The following is a 25,098-nucleotide window of genomic DNA, read 5'->3' as shown; positions in this document are numbered from 1 at the left end:
ATTGGAAATATTTATAATGAAAAAAGTCTACCATGTTGAACACTTCTTTCCCCCACTGTCGCTGCTTCAGTTTTAGTTTTGGTATTACTCACGGCTAACTTGGGCACTTGAATAGAAAGATGGATCCATCATTTTGAGCTATCTTGTTTTTCCTACTATGAAGTCTCATAATGCTTTTGAAACCCCTTTTATATCCTGTTTTTCTAAATGCATTGTATCCAACCATTTTGCAGATCAGTAGATTTTGAAAAAATGCACAGTATATTAGTACAGCACCCCATGGGGCGTCTCACCCTTCATCACAAAACCCTACTGTATACCTCATATTTGCATTCATTTGATTTTTCGTTTCATTTGATGCTGCTAAGACCTTGAGAATCAATGACATTAATGGTCATGTAAAATGACATTGCAGCACCAAATGAATAAGAATAAAGCAACGAAAAATGTATTTATTGCCTAATGACTGTTACCTTGCAGAAACGTTTAATTTTATACATCATTACATCGAAATCACTGTGCTTGTTACACTGCATCTTTGAGTCAGTAAACCTCAAAAACCTGATCACCCCAGATGGGACTCGAACCCACAATCCCTGGCTTAGGAGGCCAGTGCCTTATCCATTAGGCCACTGGGGCTAGGTAGCACTTAAACGTACATTATTTCAACATATAGAATACCTTATCAAATATCCGGCGACATTATTTCGCGTAGTCCGTGTTGCCAAACTACATATGTTTAGTGTGTGTTAGCGCGACTGGTGGTGATACGCTACGTCAACAACTGCCTTCGACTGTGTCATCAAATAACAGACAACGGCTACTGAAGTCGTAGTTTGGTGATTAAAACCCTTCTTTGATCAGTGCTTGTCTCACAAGCATTGAGATGTTCAGTTTTAGTTAAAACCATTGATAAGGATAATAATGAAATTATTTTAGTGTTTAATATTTGGTCAGAAACGGAAGCAAAGATAAATAAAAACTCTCTTTGATCTTGACTGGTGACAGCTCTCTCCAAGCAGGAACCAGCCTCACTTGTTTTCTTCTTTCTGCCCAGCAGACTCCAGAGGGATGGTAGCCGGGTAGCTATTCAGGCAGCAGCTTTTGGATTAACTTGTAAACGTGATTTGGCATTCGGTTGTTCTGTCCAAATAATGAATTTACTACCGTCTAATCCTCACGGCAATGGGCTCCTTTATGCTGGATTTAACCAGGATCATGGTAAGAGGCGGCGTTGTCATTTTTTTTTTTTCCAAATGGAAATTGGCAGCGTCGTGAATGCTAAGCTAACATTGCTAAACTAATGTCCTCCCAGAACATAAATCAACCATAACATTGTATAACAACAGCAGCTTTACATTTTCTAGGCTTGAAATTATCCAACGATAATATTGGTACGTCGTTACCAAGCATTACATCAAAGTTCCGAACCTTTAGTTAATGTTAATGGCTACCGTCCTCAGCTAGCCAGCTAACGCTAACATTACCTTAGCTTTTTTGTTGCCAGCTAACCATCTTATGTTAGGTCAACAGGACAAGGGTTGTTACGTTAGGGACAAATTCTCACTCAAATAACAACAGTATGTAGTTAAGATAATGTTCGCTGAATTAGCATCGACTGTTATACGAGCCTTACTACAACGGCGAAACCATTAGCGTTAGCTAGGTAGCAGCTGGCTAAGCTAAATTTGACAGTTATCGCATTATTGGGCTCTTGTTTTGCTCCTTCAGTCCTTTTTTGGGTCGCCAATTTTCAGAAGTGAAGCTATTTTTTGTAGATTGTACATTGTTGTATTACAATGTTAAATTTTACTGTTTGTCTTCGCTCCCCACCCACTCACGTTTACACAGGCCGTAAAGTTATAGTACTCTTCCTAAGTGATCCGACTTGAAACTGTCATAGTTTAATGAAATTACCAGTACCATCCACCTTTGTTGAGGATAAAATTAATGTATTATGAACGGTAAAGTAACGGTAAAATGATCAAAGACCTCAAATGACCCCTTAAAGAACTAGCTATGGTCCTTTGCGTCACTGTCGTCATATTTTAACGCAAGATGTGCCAGTTTTGTGTGAAATCCACCAGAGGTTTATTATGTGTCCCATGCTGTGTGCCACCTTTGTATTTATATACTGCTCTTTTATCACTGTTAGAACTGTTGGTCCAACTGAAATTAGCTCCCCGGTGTCATTATAATATATGTTGTCAATACTGTAAATGTTTGGGGCAATAGGGTGATTCCATCTGAAAAATAATTATGACAACAACTTCTGATTTAAAGGATTTTTAGTTAGTGGTCAGTTTCTGATAGCTGTCTCATCTTTGTGTGTCTCTCCAGGATGCTTTGCCTGTGGAATGGAAAATGGATTTCGTGTCTACAACACAGATCCTCTTAAGGAGAAGGAGAAACAAGGTAACAAGCACTAGAGATCTTAGTCTGTACAATTATTGGAAAATCATTTTTCAAGTTTGTCGCACATTTAGTTAATGGGGGCATATACCTGCATGCATGGTCACAACATATTGACACTTAAAGTATTATTAGTGTTTGAAAGATAAAATGTTTTAATCAACTGAATTTGTCGGTCACACCTCCATTCATAGAAGCCTTTTAAAAGGCAGATCACAACAAAATAGAAATTTTAGTTACCTAGTTTCTGTCAGTTCATGTGTAGTCCTGTATCGGCTATTAGTAAAAAATAAAATAATGAGTTTAAAGTAAATACACTATTCACAAAGATATTGTGACGTTAATCAGCTAAATCTTTTTCGTGTATGAACTGATGGAATGTTAAAGCACAGCTGAACCTGAATGTTCAGAGTACATGATGTGGACACACATCAACACATTGAATTATTACATTTAATATTTTAAATGTGTCTGTCAATTTGTTGAATAATGAAAGGAGAAGGACAGGAATTTTGAGTGGTAGCATAACTATTTTATAGTGTTTGAGCCCCTTAATTCGCTTATGTTTATGTCTAATACAGATATTAAATTCACTGGGGTAGTATTGCAAAAATCATCTGTTGTTTGAATAAAAATATAGAAGTAGGAAAAACATGGATTGTGCATTTTATTATCTAACTGACGAGCTGTTTATTGATGATTGACATTACAGACAAACTGTTTAAAAATGTCCATCTCAAGCTGTAATAGCAGAGGAATCCTGATTTGTCCTCGTTTAAAGCTGTTAAGCTTTTGAGTGCAGAAAAGTCAAACCAGCTAATTCTGCTGCAGGAACGAAGCACTGCAGCAGATTTGCAACTACTTAAATATGGAGGGATATAAGAGGAAGTTCCCTCCAAGCGTGGCTGAAAGTGTGACTTTGCACATGACCTGCTCCAGAGTCATTTGTCTAACTCATTGGATCGAACTGTTGTAGGCCAGGAGCTGACCAAGAGCTTCTTCGCAGGACCCAGAGTGGTCTTTCGTCATTTTTATTCCGTGCTAATCCACGTGCAGTTCTTTGATGACAGCCTTTACAGCACGTAGCAGTTCTCTGTCCTGCTGATGTCATGTGTGCTGTACATTGCGGTGGGGGTGGGGGCAGTCTCGCTGCGAGGAATGCAGAGGATTTCTTGTCATTGTGGTCTGTTGTGAAGAGCTGAGCCATTAGAGATGAGTAAGCAGTGAGGATTAGAAGCAGTGTGCAGTTTACAGTAAGTCGGGATGATGAGGTCTGCATTCTTTTCTTACAACAACTTGATGTTCACTACTGATGACGTTGCCTTGCAGAGTTCCTGGAGGGTGGGGTTGGCCACGTGGAGATGCTGTTTAGGTGTAACTATTTAGCACTAGTGGGAGGAGGAAAGAAACCCAAGTACCCAACCAACAAAGGTATGTCTTATTAATGTTGATGGAATGAATTTTTTTTTTAGCTCAGCCTCTGCTCTGTAAAGTGATGGCTTGTAGTTCCACTTTCAAGGTATCTGCAGGTTTTCTAAAGGCCTCAAAAAGGCCATAGAAGGTATCAAAAAGCCTTCAATTCAGTTTACAAAAGTCTGAAATGTTTTCTTTTGCCTGCCGTGCATTGTAATGTTTCTTATATAATGTATGTGTCCTTTGGGAGACCTTATACACTTATGAACTAATAACTGGATTGTTGTGACAGTGGGTTGTGCTGCAGGAGGCTGTTCAACCCTTTGTGTGGCATTGCAGTCAGCAGCATCAGACATGCAGCAAAGACTGTCAGTGCTGTTAATAAACTGTCATAAAATTGGTTGGATTATAAAGTTAACATTACTTTTCTAAAGTAGCTTTTTGCACACGCAGCTAGTGTCTCCTCTCACCAAAAAAAGGCCTTAAAAAGTCGGTATTAAACTTGCTGAGTCTTGCACAAAGCTCTGAGAAGTGCCACACACTCGTTTTATTCATGTGTGATTTTTGTTTTGTTTGTTTGTTTGTGTGTTTGTACTCTAGTGATGATCTGGGATGACTTAAAGAAGAAGACAGTTATTGAGATTGAGTTCTCAACAGAAGTGAAAGCAGTGAAGCTTCGGCGTGACAGGTAAAAACGTCCCCCACCAAACGCTGAAATGACTTAGAGGCAACTTTTAAAACCCGCTTCTGTTCTTTCTTAATGTCGTTAATTTCATCATTTATGATGGTTAAAAAAATCAGTGTTGTGTAATGCATCAGTGAGTAGATGTGAGGTTCCTCTTTTGGCACAACCATATTGTCTAGGCATACATCAATCCTTCAAAAATGTGTCTAAGCTTGATCACATGGCAGTGCTGCGGTAATGAAGCAGCCAAACAGGTACTTTGCATGGTATGTTATCTCTGGGATTGATTCTGTCACTCATTATCAGTTGAGCGGCCTCTGCTCAGATTGGTATTTCACTTGTAAATGCTATTTCAGTAGATTTTAGGATATTCAGTTTAAATTTTAGCCCGTGTGTTTGTTCTTCTTTGTTCCTAGGATTGTGGTGGTCCTGGACTCGATGATCAAAGTCTTCACCTTTACCCACAACCCCCATCAGCTGCATGTGTTTGAGACCTGCTACAACCCCAAAGGTCAGTCCACTGTGTTTAAACTCTCTCTATAAATCAGCCTGTTCTGCTCGACACAGTCACTTAAAAGCAGAATGAGTTGGTTGTGGTTTGTAAACACAACATTCAAAGTTAGCCCCCCCCCCTCCCGATTCCCGCCCCCCAAACCCTGTGCACAGTTATTGGCTGGGAGCTACACACCCACTGCCCGCTTTGTTGCCCAGAAACATCCCAAAAAAACATGCAAAATAAGAAAATACAGGCAGAGGGCAAGGTCTCTGCAGACACCACCATGCACCTCTAATTGGTCATAAGTGATGACTGAGAGGAATTAGTTCTGTATGAGTCTATACATTGTTTTTTTTTTTTTTTTTGGAAAATCCTACTCATTCTGCCTTCTTGAAGCACACAGACTCTTTGTTATGTGCAGCAAACTTGTACTGCATGATGATGAATGTTTTACACCCACGCAACATCATTTTATTTTGTCGTGAAACTTTGTCCCAACATTTCCAAACAATTCTGCAGCCGTTAAAAGAGTCAGTATAAATATGGCCCAGCTTTTACACGGTGACCAAACTTTTCCCCTCGTTCTCCTCAGGTCTGTGTGTGCTGTGTCCCAACAGCAACAACTCTCTGCTGGCGTTCCCCGGGACTCACTCAGGCCACGTGCAGATAGTGGACCTGGCCAACACAGAGAAGCCCCCGGTTGACATCCCCGCCCATGAGGGGGCGCTGTGCTGCATCGCTCTAAATCTGCAGGGCACGAGAATAGCCACTGCATCGGAGAAAGTAAGCCATGCTCTGAAGTGAATTGACCAAAAAATAAAAAGATATTTATTACACATATTGGAACACGTCTTCATCAGTTGTTGTGCTGTTTGTTTGCATCGCTGCTGACTCGTGACTAATCCTTGTTGTGTTTCCACAGGGGACTCTCATCAGAATCTTCGACACATCTGCAGGTCAGCTCATACAGGAGCTCAGACGGGGCTCTCAGACGGCCAACATTTACTGGTGAGCACTGAGCTATAAGGTTACCCCCCCCCCCCCCCATTCAAATCCGAGTCATGATGAGAGTTTGGGTGACGCTCTGTCACTGCAGGAAGTCTTCACATGGTGACCTCATGGGAAGTTAATGTGGCGCTGCATGTTTTACGGTCATATTCAAGCATGTCTGAGATCGACAAAAGCAGGGTTTATGGATGACAGGACTAGCTATACTCCCTCTGTAGTAATCCTGTCGTTGTTGTAGAAATGTGAGTTCGGCCATTATACTAAAGGTGAGCGGTGTCACTGTGTCAAGAAGACAGCTGCTAGATCATGTTATATCTTGTGTCCCTGTGTTGACCTGAGTGGGTTTATTAGTACGTGACTGAGCCCTCTAAAGCTTGTCGTTTTCTTGTTCTCATCGTTTCCACCTGCTCTGCCTTCGTCAGCATCAATTTCAACCAGGATGCGTCCCTCATCTGTGTGTCCAGCGACCACGGCACAGTGCACATCTTCGCCGCAGAGGACCCCAAAAGGAACAAACAGTCAAGGTTGGTCTCTGCTGAAGGCTTTTAGTGGTTTTCCATCCAAGTGATATTAAATCTGTCTACTGCATAGCAATGAATCCAGAGCTCTATCTGGATTATGGTAAATCTGAAAAGTAAAGTGAATTGGACTGTGCCTTCCAACCCTCTGCTGTGATTGATTGTGTCCTTCTCTCTGCAGTTTGGCATCGGCCAGCTTTCTTCCCAAATACTTCAGCTCCAAGTGGAGCTTCTCCAAGTTCCAGGTCCCCTCAGGCTCCCCCTGTGTGTGTGCCTTCGGAACAGAGCCCAATGCCGTCATAGGTGAGTTCAGTTCAGAGCACGCAGCTTCTCAGGGTTTCTCATCACTCTCGCTGACCAGAGTCCGAGGTCGTCGCACGGGACTCGCGGTGGCCGACATTATCATAATAATATATCTGTAGTATGAATTTCAAAGGATCATCCAGGGTCTTATCTTGGCAGCTGGTTTCTATCAGTAATAATAACATTGTTGAGAAGTGGATGGGGCAAGAAACACAACCATAAGGGTTGTAGTAGGGCTGTCACAATTATTACAATAATCGTTAATCGTGATTATTTTTCATAATCGTGATTATTTTTTATATTCGTGATTACCGTGAATTATTTATTTTATCCACAAAGTTGTATAAAATAGCTCAGAGTCCGACATCATCGTGCTGCGCCAGCAGCAGCATCTTGACGACGTCGTGTTGTCACTGTGTTGTTTCCCTCTGATCTCCCTTCTCTCTCGTCTTGGTCGGATGGTTAGCGAGGCTAGCATAATAGCATGGAGGGTGAGGTGGTACTGGTTTCAAAGCCACGTACCACGGCACTGCTGTGGATGCATTTTGGCTTTAAGGCAAACGATAAAGGAGAGCCCAGTAACGTGGAGGAAGCAATCTGTAAACATTGCCGTAAAAAAGTGCTAGTTAAAAACGCGAACACGACGAATCTGAAACAACATCTACAGATCCACCATCCACAGTAATATGCCGAGCTTCGAACAACCTCACGAGCCGGTGCAACAGCAGTCGGTTCCTCCCGTCAACTGGCTCTTGGCGAATCTTTCGGACGACACTCCAAGTATAAACAGGACAGTGAAAGATGGCGCTTGTTAACAGACAGTGTAATGAGGAAATGCAGCCGTTCAATACAGTAGAAAAACCAGCATTTAAAGAAATGCTGCACAATTTTGATAAGCATTACAACCCACCAGGCAGAACGTATATCTTTGTCTATTTCTTGATGTCTTGATTGTCTATTTCTTGATGTTCAAAACGTCTTTAATTTCTCTTATTCATTAAGGTGTACAGTACAGCATGTGTATTGTTAAAGCTAATTATACTATGGTAGATGAATATACATGGTAAGGTAGTAGAATATACAGGAAAAAAAAATAGACAATATAATCTTCAATCCTAATTATTTGTCTGACAATTAATTGTCTCCAGAAATTCCTAATCGTGACAGACCTAGGTTGTAGACAAACATGCAAGTTAGTAGCTGTCCATTAATCAGGTAAATAAGTCAGTGGTTGGATCCCTGGACCCTGCAGTCTGCACGTCGAACTGTGTGCATGTGCATGGTTATTGCTCCTGATGGCCGTGCATGAAAGTGTGTGAATGCTGGCTTGTGTTGTAAAGCGATTTGAGTGGTGGGGAAGACAAGAAAGCAGATGTTCATCTATCTAATGTCTCCATCCCAACGTCTTTTTGGTGGCGGTTGCGAGCATCATTGCATTGATCAAAGAAATATATTGAAATATGTTCTCCAAGTCAAACTGCGTTAATGCATTTCATGACTGTCGCCATTTTTATGTTGCTATTTTAATGGATCAAGCCAGTTAGCTTCTAGCTATGTAGGAAGATGATGTCTGCATTTGTAACCCAGCAGACGACGGTTTCTGCAGCCAGTGGCATCAATGGGCGCCACGTAGCCCAGATGCTAAAATCGATACTGTTCATATTCTGCTTACACATAATAATTCAGACAGAATTTAACGAGGGAAAAGTGTATCAGCACTCAAATGTGTCATTCAGCTGCTGGTGATCCAACAGTGCGGATGGTGTTTTTGTTACAGTGGGGCCAAAGGGAAGAGATGAGGAATCTGACGGTCACAGTCAATGTCGGTGGTCCCGATGCCACCCACTCACTTCTTTTTATCGCTCCCTATGCAGCATGCACTATAATGTCAAATAACAAGAGAAATGTCGGGCGTTCTGTGTCTGGCCTGAGTTTGCTGACTGAGTGTGTTCTCCCCCCTCCATCGTGCAGCCATCTGTGCTGACGGCAGCTACTACAAGTTCCTGTTCAACCAGAAAGGGGAGTGTTCCAGAGATGTGTACGCCCAGTTCCTGGAGATGACCGATGAGAAAATATGACCTTTGACCCCCTCCCCGGAGAATCACTATTACACAGCCTGTTTTTTTTCTGTCTTTTGCTCTCTCTCTCTCTATTTTTTTTTTTTTTCCACATTTTGGAGACGGCAGGAAAGTCCCTCGTCGCACTTCTTATCTTGACAGACTCTGCGAAAGAGCGTCAGGTTAAGGGAGGACAGAGAAAGAGAAGCACAGATTCGGGGGAAGCCCTCACAGCAAAGATGAACGCATGGAGGCACCAACGGGGATGCAGACTTTTGTCTCTCACAGACTTGTGAGGATTGTCTCTGGAGAGAGGGACGCAGATGCCGACTTAACCCCCAAAACCAAACACTAGACAAAAGAGGGAAAGTTATTTTTTTGAATGGACAACATGCCGCTTTTTAAGACGTCTTCCGAGGAATTTCCGAAAGGATGGCTATTTTTAATCACACAGATGATTCTGATAGTTAGACGGATTGAAAATACTGAGATTTTTGTCAACTAACACCACCTAAACTAACAATAGGGAGTGCCTCGAGACTGGAGAGAATCTGTATGTGTGCACATATTACTGTTGTCATATGTATGTGTTCGTGTATATACCAATGTACCATATTAGGTGTTCGCAAAGCAGGATCAGAATGAAGCAACTTTAAGGTTCATGGTGACATCTGGAACATTGGAGCAGGCTCTGATCTTGCATTGTGAAGCGTCACCTTAGTATTACTAGATTTTCTTATATTCACTGTATAAACACAACACGCCAGACTGAACTTTAACTACAGTATATAGAACTGTACAGAGTAGTAGCAGGAAAAAAATGAACATGTATTTTTGCTTCACTCTTCCTTTTTTTTTCATACATTGTGCAATATATGTTTTCCCTGATTGTTTTTTGTTAAGAACTTGTGAAAGTTGAGTGTGTGTTTTTTTCTATTTGACCAAGAAAACTTAAAGAAATAGTTTCATTTTATGGGAAATGCGGTAATTCGCTGTGTTGCCGAGAGTTAGATGATTAAGGTCGATACCGCTCTCATGTCTGTAAGATAAATATGAAGCCAGAGCCAGCAGCTGGTTAGCTTAGCATTAACACTGGAAACAGCTAGCTTGGCTCTCCAGAGGCAATAAAATCCATCTAGCAGCACTTCTGAAGCTCACTAATTAACACGTCATATCATTTGGTTTTCGAGGGTAATGTGTCGGATTAATTTCTGGCGGGGATCTGTCAAGTGTTATCGCCACCGTGAGCTTTTACACTACAGATACAACATGTTGATTGGACAGAGCCAGCCTAACTCTCTCCCTGTGTTCCCAGTCTTCATGCTAAGATAAGCTAACCAGCTGCTAGCTTTAGCGTCATCTTTACCACAAAGAGTAGTATTGATCTTCTCATCTGACTCCCGGTAATAAAGTTATTAAGCGTATTTCCCCAAATGTCAAACTATGTCTTTAACAGTTTGTGAAAGTTGAATGTTTGTTGTTCAGAGCCAAACACACACGCACAGTTTCCATCTAAAATCACGAAAACCCAATCAATTTTGGATGTGATTTTTTTTTTTTTCCTACTCAACAACCCAGATCAACTGTAAAAATATGAATATTTTGAACACAGTTCAAGGTTGCACTTAATGTTGCTACATTATTAGCCCAATATGATTAAATCAGAAGTCTTCTTGAGGATGATTGGTTGCTCCATGTACTTTTCGTCGGCCAGTGTGGCTACAGCCACAGCTGTGTGGTCACTTTTTGTTTAAATCCTGACGACACTTGTAACTTTGAGTGCTGTTTATGTCTTGGGTCAGCGTAACTCTGTAATGTGCTTCACCGTGTCCCTAACAGCATTGATCAATTCAGCTAATGTAAATCAGGGACTCTGAAGTGCTTTTATGACGCCCGTGGCCATAAACAGGAAATCTGTCCAGCGTGGATCCACCACAGTGGAACATTTTTTCATTTGTCGTGCTAATCGACAGCATTTTTTTGTCGATCCATTTCAAAAACACATTTTTGTGTTGCTTACTGCATCCGACTGTACGATTGCAGGTGTCACTGTTGGACACGCACGGCGCTTGGCGGTCACTGACCACAGTCGGGACGCCGCACAAAGTGAAAAGCCAGTTTTGTTTCTGACACACTCAGAATGATTGTAAAACCTGCATTTAAATTTGTGAATAAAATGTAACATCTGCTTTTACAGTTAAACTCTGTTGTAGCTGCCATTCACTGTTGTGCTTAAAGGCCCAGTGTGTAGGATGTACACACAAAACTCTGCCCCTGGAAGCATTTTAGAGCATCTCGACAGGCCAACTGACACAAAAAGGCATCTTCTGTCTGCCAATCAGTAATTTACATTGGTTTTCATGACCTTATTTCGATATAGCCAATCAAATCTTGCATAAAGCAGTAGCATCAGTGTTCTATCACAGGCACAGAAGTTGGTCACACTGCTGCTACAGCCTGCTGCACAACATTAGAAGCAGACTTTGACCAACGACCCACCTTAGCTCTCCTGCTGAAGTCTGATCTAACTTACAAGCATGAACACACGTGTCCTCCTGCACCTCAGCCTGCTGAACGAATGACCAAACAAACATTCACGGAGCCAAAGTGCACAGCTAACATCAGTCCGCAGGCGAGGCATCAAACAGCGTGCAAACGTACCTGCACATGTCACTAGGGTCCGGGTGCACCAGCACTCTGCAAGCTGCTGTCAAACAAACAGCTGAGGTAAAAAGAGGCATTTCTGATATCTCCTCAAAGACTGTCCTCAAATGTTTTGACATTATTTTAACTCATTACCTCTCCCACTGTGAGGTAATGAGTTACCTGGTTTTATGTCTAATTGGTTTTCCCAGATTCGTTGCCATGTTTAAAAGGACGCCTTGTTTAAGGAATCAGTATGCTGTAAAACACCTCGCCTCGTACAATGTGTTGTCCAACCACTTGTGAAGACAGAAGTGTTGAAACCACTTCTGATTGGCTGCACTTGAAAGGAGGCGAGAAAAGCCTCCTCTGGCTGCATCCCACTGACTTCCAATTCATCTCCCGGGACCTTGTGTGGCTTGACATGATGAATATGTCCGAATTATTTTTTTTTTTTTTAATGCAGACAGTCAAAACTTTGTATGAAGGTGGGATGCACTGGGCCGATGTGTTGGATCAGTGTCTACACTGTTACCAACCTTCTAAGGCAGATCAGATATGGGCCATGTAGTTTCATTCAGTCACAGCAGGCAGCAATGGCCTCATTTTGCCTTCCATAAAAATGACTTCTACGCAGGGAGGCATACAGGTTTGGGAAAAAGAGAGCGCTGGTAGAGATCTGAGTTGAGCTATTGGAGCAGAGCTTTTTCACAGCAGGTCAAACAAACTTCCTCAGCTATGGCTCCGTTCCAGTAAGTGTCCCAGTGAGCCACGACAATGAGCCAACGTGTTCGAATCCCAGCTCATCTAAATGAAATCCAGTCGTTTAATGTTCGGCGTCACTTGTCACGTCTGTGCTTTTCCTGCTGTGACAAAGGTCTATCAGTATCAGGAGTGGTGCATCCCTGGTATGAACCCTTACATTCAGCCCTCCTCTTCCTCTGGTCAGCTCCAACACTGGAAAAAGGTGAGTCAGGCTGTTCTTGTCTCTAAAGGAAGCTGACAGTGTGGCACACACACTTCCTCTAACAGCCTGACCAAACTGTGTGGAATGCATGCTGACGTGCTCCTATTTAGAAAAACTACACAGCACGCCACCCCTCCGTTCCAGATGTTAACTCCAAATAAGTCAGACCGTCTCCCCTCACTCTAAGAAAAAGAAAGACTTCTTCACGCAGACAGATTTTGACTTTGCATTTGCCCAGCGGACGAGGCTTTTACTCAAAGAAATACAAACTAAGAGGTTATGTGTTTTAAATAAATTTATAAAAAAAGCATTTACCCACTGAAGCAGAACAAACACCTATCACTTGTTTTTCCTCGTGTAACATAGAATACAATCTGAATAGACTGTTTAGTAGCCTGAACAGAATAAAATAATCAAGCAAAGAGACTGCCAACTTCAACACAAAGGTAACAAACACAGCCCGTGATGACAAGGGGGGGGGGGGGGGGGGGGGGGGGGGGGGGGGACAGAGCAAATGAAAATACAAAAGGAAAACAAAAACAACTAAGAAGGTTAAGTGCAGCACTGGTCAGAATCATATAGCGTAGATTCAGTCTAAGTTTTCTTCAGTTCCATATTCAGATAATCTGCTCAAGTACATTGTCTCTAGATCCGTAACATGCAAGCTCGATGAAGCATATGGTCAAATACGCATGGGAATATACTTTTTATCTCATATGATATTTGTAAAATATGAAAAAATCTGTCGATGTACAGTGATAAAGAAATTTCCTTTGCATGAATGAGCAGAAAAGAGAACACCCCCTCCATAGATAGTGTTTTCTCAGTAGGAAAAAAAAAGGGAGACTACATTCGTTTCACTGAACAGAGTCCACATACAAAAACAACAAAAAAAGAAAAAGGGATTCCCAAAATGTGTTGTGATGTTTAAATGTTCTTAAAGACCCCACTTAGTATAGCTTTTAGTTATCTTAATTATTACTAGATAGTATCTGTGCCTTGGGAAACGGAGAAACACTCAAAAAAGATCCAAAGATACACTTGTACAACAGAATACTGCATATCTACTCACGACTGGGTTAGGTAGGTCGACATGGAGGCTAGCTGCCGAAGATGGGAATGTCCACACGTACATACACACACTTCCCTTTGCGGAATACACTACTGGTGATTTCACTTGGTTGCTTTTTCTATCCGACACAGTTAAGCGCTTGTCTGTAATGCTACCAGGATGAGGCTCCTTTCTGTCTTTGGGGAGTTTCAGGACCCCTCGCTTGTCCGTTAAGTCATTTGTGATCTGGAAATCTGGATTCTGAAAGCTGTTTTTCTTCCTGTGCTTCTTCTTGCCATCTGGGTCTCGAACTTCAGGGATTCACAGTCATCAGCAACTCTTTGACCCCATTTTCAATTTGGTCTTTAGTTTTTGCATCGTATTTCGTGGTCTTAAATATATGGAAGAGGACTGGGGGGTTGAGGAGGAGGTTTTTGAACATTCTGTAGTCCTGCAGGTGTTTCCGCATCTCTTCTTTTTTTTTTTGGCACCTTGGAGTAGATGAGAACCAGGTAGGATGGAGGGGTGAGAGTGAGGGAGGGGTGAGGCTCAATACGTAGAGGAGAACAGGGGTCAGGATGCAGATCGGGGGGGAGGCTACTTGTCGCCGATCTGTTCACTGACCCCTCCTTCTCCGGCTCTGTCCGTGGTGCCGTTGTTGGTGGCGCCGTTGTTGGCAGCTGCTGCTCCGCCCTCCTCTTCCTCCGTTTTCACCCTCTTTGTTTCGGGTTGGTCTTGCACTTCTCCGTTCTGCCTCTTGGTGGGGAGGGACGCCGAGGCAGAGGCGTGGGCCGCCAGGAGGTGAAGAGGGTTTGCAACGGCTGGTGGGGAGAAGAGAGGGTTTATTAAAAAGACAGAGCCACTAGTACAGAGGCTGAAAAAAACGTCAAATGTTGCTTTTCTTATTAATGTATGAAAGAAAACTCAGTAACTCACTAAAATGGCCATTTTCATGATATTGTTACATTTGATAGATAATTGCTACAAAGTTCTCACAGATCACTTGAACGTCTTAGTTAATTTAAACACAAAATACTTGTGCTCAAAAAGAGGATTCATTCTCAGTGAAGAACCTTGGAGCCCTAATCTGCCTCTATACATGCCAAAGAGCAGTGATTCCTAACACGTCTCTGGGGGTCATCAGGTGGATACCTCCCTTCAACGGTGTCCCACGACACCTCCAGGAGGCTAGGCGGTGAACTCCGGCATCCCAGAGTCACCACCCCCCCAGTGCCAGTTCACACTGCTCCTACACAATCCAAACAGCACTGCCACGTTCAACTGACCCAGAGATGCTCCAGGTAGTGACCAGTACCTATGCTACCATTTAGCTAATGCTAACTGCTAAGAAGAACAGAAGAAGACAATACAGTACCGATGCTACCATTTAGCTAATGCTAAGTGCTAACCACTAACTGCTAAGAAGAACAGAAGAAGACAATACAGCTAGATTCACCTAGACTGTTAAGCTAGATGCCAATGCTAACTCCTGAGATAGTATCATACTACCACCGCTTTAGCTATTGTTAGCTGCTACAATGCTACCACAGGCCTAGATGCCACATGTAACTGCCGATTGCCGCACTACCATCATCCACCCCTGCCTCTCACCAACTGCACCAATAAAAGCGGGGTGTGGGGATGCAAACGGTTCGGGTAGGGGGTAGAAAATAAAGAGGTAGAGTCAAAAGATGAAAGTAGGGATTGGATACAGACCCTTGTTCGGGTAGGGGGTAGAAAGTTTAGAGGGTGCTGAAGGTGGAGGCCTAAACCGCAGACTAGATTTAACAGCCTCTTGTACATTTCCTTCAAGAAACAAACAAAAAGGAAAACAACCAAAAAAAAAAACAAAACAAGCCAACTCTGTATCTTACAACACAAACTCACCTGAACAGGCCACATGGTCCCAAAGAGAGACTCTAGCTGGCCACACCCCCACCTTATCTACACTACACACTACACTTATAGATAAAATGTCTTAAATTAACATCTGAGCACCAAAACATCGTAAATAAAGTGAGCTCAAGACATCGACAGCGTGCGGGGTCCTTTCACCATATTTCATGCACGAAATGATCAAACGAGAAAATAATCAAGCAACAATGAAAATAAATGTTGTTAGTCATTCAACACAGGATGTGAACTCCAGTGGACTTGTGATAATAGGACCAAACGTCGCTTTGTGAGGCACCGTCTTCAGTGTGAATCATAGCTTCTTGACATGTGATGTAAACACTGGTGGATTTTTCAGAAGAATTCAGATTCTGTGTAAAAAAACCCAAAATGAGCTTGTACGTGAATTTGAAAGCTCACTTCCGTGAAATTCTCTGACCCCTCCCTAACCGTGATGTCACAGGTTAGACTCTGAAGTTTATTACGTATGTTGGCGCCCCCCGACTGTGGTAACAGCTGCTACACCAAGTGTAAAAGCAGAACGCTGGCTAACCGCTCTCACACATACAGTGGCTGCTGGTAGCATTAGCGTTAGCAAGACTGATCGGCGCTGGCGGAAAAACAACAGTGTACATGAGTGAGATTTAATCCTCTTTGGTGTCGTTAACACAACACAGGGGTCCGCCGGTAACTGTTCTATATTCAGAGATGTTTGGGGCTGACAAACGCTAACGCTAGCGATGATAAACGGCAGGGCGAGGGATTTTTACTGATACTCTCCTGCAGATGCACACAGCGGAGAGCCTCTCTTAGCTGTGACCAGCTCTATGTCTCAGGCCAAGCTACACTGAGAGGTGGTCAGTCAGCCTCCCCCGTGTCCCCTGACCCCCCCACACCGTATGCTGCATGGCCACAAGGCCACGACTCCTGAAGTTGCTGCCTCTCACTCCTCTGCTATAAGTTTTAAACACGCTGGGAGAGAGAAAATCCAAGCAGTGTTTGCGGGGGTAGTTACTATTTAAGTTCATTTGGGTGAGGTTAACTGATGGAAACTTAGTTAAACTGCAACATATCAAGTTACAGCAACACAAAACTGTTAAATTACAAACATGGGGCAGACCCACCCACTCAGATTTCTAAATGATCTTAAGTGTTGTGTCTGCCAGGTGCTGCTACATATAAATGTGGTGCAATGACTACAGGCTACAGACCGTCAATCCAGTCACAACAGGCTGCGAGTCTACATGGTAGAACACACACACACACACACACACTGCAGCTGCCAGTGCAAAGGGAGCGATTAGCTCTGGTATGAAAACAGGGCGATCCATATTGCTGTCTAAGAGGAACAGCAAAGAAAACAAGACTGTCTGTCTTTGGAAATGAGACGCAGTGTTCAAGTTCTTAGAGTCTTGGTGATGTTGAAACAAAGTGCTCGGTCACAGAGGTGGCTGCTGTGAGAGCAGAGGCCCTCAGGAAAGAGTTTTGTGTGTTCTGACCAAAGCTAATTTTTTGCACCACGCTATTATTTACAGAGTCAATACCAAGATGCTAATAGACATGAATTCGGACCTAGTTGCGCTGGGCAACAGGAGTGATGATTCGGAAGTTGCAAATATTCAACTTGAGCGAAAGATTTGTGCAGATCGCTGGGCTTTGGAGAAGACGGCCGGGGGGCAGATTCTGCAAGAATAAACACCCAGAGTCACACCGGATTCTGTCCACGCTGACTGCTGACTGGAGGGAAATATACTCTACACACTTGATAAATGTACAGAGAGGAGAGGAAAAAGAAGAGGGGCTGGAGGGAAACAGGAAGAACTGGTGTCTCTGGCACGTGCTGAGGTCAGTCAGAGGCTGAACTGAACACAAGCACACACACGCTCAGACACAGCGGGTGCCGGCCGAAGCTTGCTAGCTTACAGCTAATGTACAGGTGTTGTGGTTGTTTTGTGCAAATAAACAAACAGGTTGATCGTTGATCGCAATAAACACAAATGGTCTCATGGTCAAGCTAAGGCGAGCATCACAAAGCGAAAATGTGCTTCACTTTGGTCTGAACACACAATTATTCAGAGTTACTGTGTGTGTGTGTGTGTGTGTGTGTGCGCGTGTGTGCGTCACCTGTGCTAGCAGCAGTACCGATCGGGACCAGATGGGTCCCGTTTTGTGTGATGGCCTTTATTGGGAGCTGGTGCTGGCCGAGCGGGGCTTGTTGCACGATGGTAACTGTTGTCAGAGGAGCAGCCTGAGAGCTCTGCATGATGCGACTGACTCCACCTATAGACGAGGCTGTGATGGATGGGACCGGCTCCACTTTGACTGCACACAGGGAGAAAAACTCATTTCAAACTCAGTCCGTACACACAATCACCTCGGAACAATTCATGAAGAGCTGCACCGGTCTCACCTTTGATCTCTTGGTGCTCTCCACCTCCGTTCTCCTGAGGTTCTGTGCTCACTGCCGCAGTGGGCTGTCCGGCGACAGTTGCCATAGTGACAGCTGGGATCTGGTGGACGACGTGCACGGTCTGCATGACGGGGGCGGAGCTACCTGTTGTCGTTACTATGGCTGGCGTCGCCATGGCGTAGGTCACAGGCTTCATGGTCGTTTGAGGCATCTGGCGCTGCACGGTGATCAATACTGGCTGGTTGTTGAGGGGGGAGCCTATCAGAGGGCGGAGCTGCAGGTTAACTGACAAACTCTACTATCATTCAGTACTGTAAAAACAGACATGCGCACACATAAAGAAAGGTTTTTAATTTTTTTTAACCATGTTAACCTCTGAGAGTTGAACACAAAGAGTCCCCAAAAACTTCACTTTGTTTGCACACTGCCACGTCATCCCTTTGACCAACATGTATGAAACGGTTCAGTGAGAGGGACAAGAGAACTTTTGTTTACCAGGGGAGTTCTGTGCAAAGCGGGCCTCTTGGATGACAGCGAGTTTGGGCTGGACTGCAGTGGTTTGGGTGGGGGCTGGAGGCGCGGCAGGCTCTGGCTCCATGGGGACTGGGGACCCCTCTCTGGACAGGCTGTCTGGGGTCTGGACCCCACTAGAGTGGGCAGACAGTGCCCCTGTGTGGTTGGGAGAAGCTGGAGCGCTCCTGGGACAGGAAAGGAAACAGGGTTGATTGACATACATCGCACAGACACTGTGTTAGTACTGACATTGACAACACCGCTCTGAATTAAACAAACTCATGTCGAGATTAAAGTGTACTTTACCTGGAGGAGAGAGGTCCCACAGGGGTCCTGAAGCAGGGCACTCCCCTGGGCCGGCGCTTCCTGAAGGCTTGTTCTATCAGCTTGCCCTCAGAGGCGGGGTCGATCCTCCAGAAGGAGCCTTTGCCCGGCTCCTCCTGAGAGCGGGCCACTTTGATGAAGTACCGGTTCAGGGACAGGTTGTGGCGGATCGAGTTCTAAGACACCAATAAATACAGACACACATAGAGCGTTACCAAACAACCTACAATGGTGTTACACGGTGAGTGCAGTGAGTGTTCGATAAGGTTCCCATGTTGTCGCACAAGGTGTTTTTGGTTTGGTGGAAGGAGCAGTAGGACTTTATGGCAGAACAGCTGTATTGGAAACAGATTGTTCCTAATAAAGTTTATATACTGAAATAATATACTTGAAACAAAAATATTCCTTTGAGATGAATAAAGAAAAAGGGTTAGACAACACAACCTGACATTTACAAGTGTGCATATATGTACAAAAAATAATATTCATGATGCATATGAGCATAGTCTTGATTTTAATGTGTGAAAAAATTAAGGGATGAACCTTCCAAGTCACTTCCATGATTGACATGTCTGCACGTCAGCCATCGTGTTTCTTCAAATCGATTCATATCATTGTGGATGGCCATGAGAGAAGCTGCCCATTCTTAGCTGTAACTGTCCCTAGCTCCCTGTGGTCGGACCTGACATTTAAAAAAAACCCCTCCTGTTCTGTCAGTGGAGTTCCCCCGGGAGGGCTACGTCTCACATATCGGCGTGCACAGCCACATCTCTCTTTGGAAGGGGAGGGATGTGATAAACCGTGTGAGAATGGAGCTGAAGAGAGGTGTTAAATCAGCAGCTGCAGCAGAGAAGAAGCTGCTCTGGTGTCTGTATCTGTGCCTGCAGGAGGGCAGAGCTCCAGAGACGGAACGCCAGGGGGATGCGAGGGGTGCAGTCTCACCCGGGCTGGGCCTAGCGGTTAGTGAGCGCCACAACAACCCACAATAATCCACTAAAAAACTCACCCCAGATGTTGTGGGACCGACAGGTGCACAGGGGGTTTGGCTAAATGCTGTATAGTGGTGCAGAGGGGCAAAGGGGACTGGTTATAGTGGGACACAGAGGCAGAGGGGACTGGTTATAGTGGGACACAGAGGCAGAGAGGACTGGTTACAGTGGGACAGAGAGGCAGAGGGGACTGATTATAATATAAAGTGAGAATGGTTAAGCAAAGAAGTTAAAGCCAGAGCAGGTTGTTGACAATTTTGTGGCGCATAAGGCTCACAGAATGACATTCAGGCGGATGAGTACATCAACTGCATTGCCTAGCAACTTGGCATATGTGTGGTACACAGTGTGTACAACTGTGCAGTTCTCTTTGCTTTAATATGTGTGTTTGTGGCTGCTTAAAACTGTTTTGGCTGAGGTGTAGGGTAATTTATGACTTCAACTGCATCTATGGACCTGTGCTAAATTTGAATTTTTACAAATTGGTCTTATTTTACGCTTTTTAAAAGCGTTGGACATGATGCTCTTTCCTGCTAAGCCCCCATTACCTTGGCTCATTAGGCTATCAGGCATCAGGCTTCCTGCCTGGTCTGGGGACTTTCACTGCAAAAATTGAAAAGATTAGTTTGTTGTGTGTTCTGCTCCGATAAGTTCTTACCGGGCTACACAGTTTGCATAAGTGGTTACTGGTTCCATGTAGGGCTGTCAATTTATATTCAAACAGTTGAGAAAATCCATACTTTTGATTGTGGGAATTAATATTCAAATGTGGGGAAAAAAAGCAGCACTGCATGACGGACAAAAGTCAAAAAATAAATTTCTAACGTCCAGTAATTACTGTTTTTTTCTTACGGGAAAAATTGAAGTCCGACATATTTAAGATGTCGATGTTTAAATGTAGGTGTGAAAATATTCTGCTGCTTCCCCCACTGCTTCTCTGATGCCCGGCCCCTCTCTCGCTCCTCTAACGATTGGGGGATTTAAGAGTTTATTTCAACCAAACCAGAGTTAGTGATGATTGCTGGAACAGTGGAAAGACAATTCAAGGAGGATTTGGTGAGTTTTATTTAGTCGTTGTCACGTTTGAATGCAGTATGTTTTATGATGATAAAATTCTTGTTTTTGTGAAAGGAGTCTGGTTATCAAAATGGATCTTACTCTTTAACAAGAGTGCATCTTTGTAGGAATCCTGTGCATAATGTTGTCAGACACTTTGAATAAAAATCTGAGCCTGTCAGTGGCAAAAACAAACACTTTTAGTGGACGTACATTGACGGTGTGCAAACACACGGAGGAATTAAATTGTAGTTTCATGCATGAATTTTCCAAAAAATACATTTAAAAGTGAGACTGAAGTTAATGCAACTTTGTAAAAGTACCGTTAACTTCATAATTCAATCAATTTTTAAGACCTAAAATTCAGATGATTGGATTTTAGACATTTTAAGACTTTCAAGGACCAATGGAAACTGAAAGTGTTCAGTATATGCAGGTGGACAGAGCAAGCAAGGCTGGAAGTGGTGCAACACAGCAGGAATATTTTTCCATCCAGCGTGTAAATGGCTTTTGTTCCAACTGTGAGTAGCTCCTCCACATCTTTGTGCGTTGCATTTCAGAACAATACTGTCTATCAAGAGCGCACTCAAAATTTTGCAGTTTTCAGTATTCTTACATTTTTTTTTTCTTTTTTCCAGTGTGAACTAAAGTAAACAGTAAGAACCTGATGAGAATTGGTATGTAGTCTGGATGTTGGACACATCTTTGAAGACCAGCAGTAGCTGAAGATGAGATTTTATGACGAGCAGCCACGGGGCCCCGCTAGTTACTGTCATTCTGATGACAGTTTCATGAGGCGGGTCTACTCAACACATGTTAGACCAGCTCATGAGACAGCTGTCACACTGGTTGTCAGTGTCAGCAAAGACTCTGCTCTGCAGTGCTGAACCGTTACTGATTATCAACAGATAGATGAATACGTTTGTCTTGTCTCAATTTCTTGGAGCCTGCAGTGACATCTTCAAATTCATCCAATGCCTGCAATCATTTCTGCACTATCACACTAGTTTCTGCATTCTGAATTTGACCATTTACAGTGACATGGCTGCAGTGATGACTGCTCCTGCTGTCCGGCTTGAGAGAACAGCTGAATTCTGTATGCATTACCATTCAACTAGACCAGGCATGTCCAAACTATTCCATAAAGGGCCGTGTGGCTGCAGGTTTTCGTTCCAACCAAGGAGGAGCACACCAGGCCAACCAATCAACATCAAGGGATCCCTTAGTTATCAGCTGAAAAGTGAGATCAGCTGATTAAATGAGTCCAGCCTGGTGTGCTCCTCCTTGGTTGGAACGAAAAGCTGCAGCCACACGGCCCTTTATGGAATAGTTTGGACATGGCTGAACTAGACATACTGCAAGTACAACCCAGATGCAAAAAAAAGTCAGGACGCTGTGCGAAACGTGGATAAAAACAACTCAATTAGTACATGTCACATTCAGCTGTATTTATGTTTTACACAGAATCCCAACTTTTTTGGAATCAGGGTTGTATAAACAATGTTATCAAAAAGCGAAGACTCTGACCTGCCATCCTTTATCAGCTGTTCTGTAGTAGGGGTAGTTCTTGGTGATGTGGGTGTATATTCCATTCAGTGTTAGCTGCTTATCCGGCGCCATGGTGATAGCTTGGACTATTAGTTGTGCATATGAATACGGAGGTTTGGAGTCATCCTGTGGAAAATAAGACAGTTTAATTCGTGAGGACATTTGTCTAGTTAATGAAATACAAAGCAAGCTCAAGTTATGCATTTTCTCTCTCTAGTTTGTTCATGTGCATGGCATGAATACACACAGACCCAGCAAAGTTCAACCAGGTTCTCTACTCCAAAGTCTATGTTGTTGTGAGCATTGGGCAATTTTTAGACTTCAATGAGTAACCAGGGATGTTCACAGTGCTCAGGCACCAATAGGAGTGCACAGAGCTTCTCTGAAGTCTGCCGCCTTCATCGTGCACTCTCTTGTTTGAGATATTGACTTTAAATCCATTTTAAAATAAAGCAGACACGCTGACAGTACTCATCCACATTTCCATTGCTCGGTTCTGTGCTGCGGCCTGCCCCCACTCTCACCTTTGGGCTGTCTTCACCTGAGGCTTCTTTGTCGTTTTCTGATTGGGAGTTGTCTCCTATTAGGTCAGAGGCCAAAACACGGCCTGTCCTGTAGCTGGACAGTCCTGCCCCCCGTGGACTTGATGGACAGGAGTTTGCTGCACTGTGATATTGATAAAAAATATGTGATTCTGATCATTTCACCTAGACACACTGCCCAGACCCTTCAATTACAACATTCAGACAACAGTATCAACGTACACTTAAATACGCTGTTTTGAGCATTGCACAAAACTCAAATAAACCCGCTCTCACCTGATGGTGCCAGTAGGTGAAGGCAGTGGGCTCATGAGGTGGGCGATGTTGTCAGGAATGTTGATGGTCAGAGGGGAAATTTGGGGTTGGACGGGCTTAACCGGTGATTCGGGCACGTTCCTTGGCTCCTTCTTGTCATTGGACAGGGCTGTGAACGTGATCTTTATACTGGTGCTGGGGAACCGGAAACAACACCTGAGAACAAAACAAACAAACAAACAAACAAACAAAGTGTGTGTTAAATGTCACTACATTTCCATTTGAATTAGCCTGTGTACTTGTCTACATCTCAATATCAACGAAATAAATGGGAAACACAATGCCTATTACATTGTACAGGCAAGCCTCCTGCCTGGCAACAAGCAGGACAAGGAGGTCTAACTAAAGCCAAGAAAGGAGCACTGAGATTCAGCCTCACACAGTTTAAATATGGACGTCCACCATGGCCATTATGTAACACATCATATCTAACATGTCAAATTTATTATTAAGGGGGTATATTTGGACCAGTGGCTGACAGCTTAAAATGAATTATTACTATGGCATGGTGACATTATTGACATTTCTTTTCTAAACATTAATGAAGATTAAATGTGAGCTGCTAGTTACGATACCACAACAACACTTCAATAGGAGTATTTGGGGGATTACAACTGAAAGAGGATACGGCTGATAAACAAGCTCAGCACTGTAAACATGCTGACAGAGAACATGAAGCCAGGTTGACACTGAGCCAGATCACATTAACTGCAGCAGTAGTTCGTACTTGCAGTTGTAACGCTATGCCACACGAAAAATGGTGTTGTACCAAGTATATAACATCAATTCATCACCACTCTACATGTAAAGAAAATATACCTGTGCTGCAGGTCAGCAACATTTCATATAAAAGCACACCTGTTAGCCTGTGCTACTAGCATGTTAGGTGGGACAGCAGCGGTTGAGTGACACAAGAAGTTCTCTGGTTTTGACAACTCAAACCAGACTCCATTACAATTCGGCCATTTTAATGTTTCTTCCTTTGCCACCAGTAAATACAAACGTTTGAGAACATGTTATAAAGACAATTTTGAATTTATAGGGACCGCTCTGGAATTCGGTGCGTATGAAACACACCAGGTAGGTAAAAATAAATACAACTAACTTTGCTTCCACATAATACACAAGGGTGAATGAATAGTAGACAGTGCACTAATTCTTAGCTGAAGAATGACGTCTCACTGACTTCTGCTTGGTGAACTATATGTATGCCGAATTAACCAGCAACGACTAACATTAGGTCACGATCCATATTCAGTGTGTCCTTGTATTTGGCACTGAGCAACGGCATGAAATGCATAATTCACATGGAGATTTCGTGTGACGTTATCGCCACACAAGCGAGCAGCACGTATCAGACTTGGTGTTGCTCGAGACAGCACGTGCAACATCGCTGCAGGACAACAAAACAATAACAACACATGCACGTATAAATATGCAGATTTTTTTTTTTTTTAGTCCAAACCAAATGGCAGTAACAGTCTTACATTCGTGGAAGCTGGAGAGGTGGAGCCCCTCTTCTCTGGAACACCCCATCAACAAACACCCCGTTTTTTCCGAGGCATCGGAGATAGAATTCCCCCGTGCCAGTGCCATCTTCTCCCGCGGTAAATATTTCGAGGTGTCGCCGGGAGATGAAGCTGGAGTGTCCCATGCTGACATCCACCGAACCCTGCGAGGAGTTCCGGCCGATGGTGACCGACCTTTTCTTCATCAGATACTCGAATTCTCGGCCCTCAAGCCGGGCTACAGCCGACCCCGACATCCCGCTTACCACCGCCATCTTCAGAGGTATCTGGTGGAGATTTGGAGATGTGTCTTAGGCGGAAACGTAGAAGCGGTTGCAGGGAATTGAAGAGGGGATATTTTTTAGTTTTGTGAAAAAGGGGGGATCCAATTTTACACCGTGGAGAATTTGGCTAGGAACGTGCCAGACCGGGGACACAGCGGCTCCG

At 43.6% G+C, this 25,098-nt stretch overlaps 2 protein-coding genes and 1 non-coding gene across 3 annotated transcripts; 1 reads left to right on the top strand and 2 right to left on the bottom strand.

Moving 5' to 3' along the window:
• Window positions 1-566: 566 nt before the first annotated feature.
• trnar-ccu lies at window positions 567-639 on the bottom strand. Its single transcript has one exon. It is a non-coding gene; the product is annotated as a tRNA-Arg (tRNA).
• Window positions 640-1,047: 408 nt separating this feature from the next.
• wdr45b (WD repeat domain 45B) lies at window positions 1,048-11,081 on the top strand. The gene is made up of 10 exons (XM_041962495.1): window positions 1,048-1,221; window positions 2,341-2,415; window positions 3,742-3,843; window positions 4,426-4,513; window positions 4,927-5,021; window positions 5,599-5,789; window positions 5,929-6,014; window positions 6,437-6,538; window positions 6,714-6,835; window positions 8,807-11,081. The coding sequence occupies exons 1-10, from the start codon at window positions 1,155-1,157 to the stop codon at window positions 8,911-8,913; spliced, it is 1,035 nt and encodes a 344-aa protein (XP_041818429.1). The 5' UTR covers window positions 1,048-1,154; the 3' UTR covers window positions 8,914-11,081.
• Window positions 11,082-12,998: 1,917 nt separating this feature from the next.
• Window positions 12,999-25,098, bottom strand: foxk2a (forkhead box K2a). Its single transcript, XM_041962542.1, has 9 exons — window positions 24,631-25,098; window positions 23,105-23,299; window positions 22,811-22,952; window positions 22,266-22,412; window positions 18,676-18,869; window positions 18,352-18,554; window positions 17,857-18,114; window positions 17,571-17,768; window positions 12,999-14,374 (listed from the first exon to the last, which is right to left on the bottom strand). The coding sequence occupies exons 1-9, from the start codon at window positions 24,924-24,926 to the stop codon at window positions 14,151-14,153; spliced, it is 1,857 nt and encodes a 618-aa protein (XP_041818476.1). The 5' UTR covers window positions 24,927-25,098; the 3' UTR covers window positions 12,999-14,150.

The sequence above is a fragment of the Chelmon rostratus genome, chromosome 21, assembly GCF_017976325.1.
Source record: "Chelmon rostratus isolate fCheRos1 chromosome 21, fCheRos1.pri, whole genome shotgun sequence".
In the NCBI taxonomy this organism is placed as follows: domain Eukaryota; kingdom Metazoa; phylum Chordata; class Actinopteri; order Chaetodontiformes; family Chaetodontidae; genus Chelmon; species Chelmon rostratus.
Note: the sequence above shows the minus strand (reverse complement) of the source record. Positions and strands in the feature narration are given on the sequence as shown.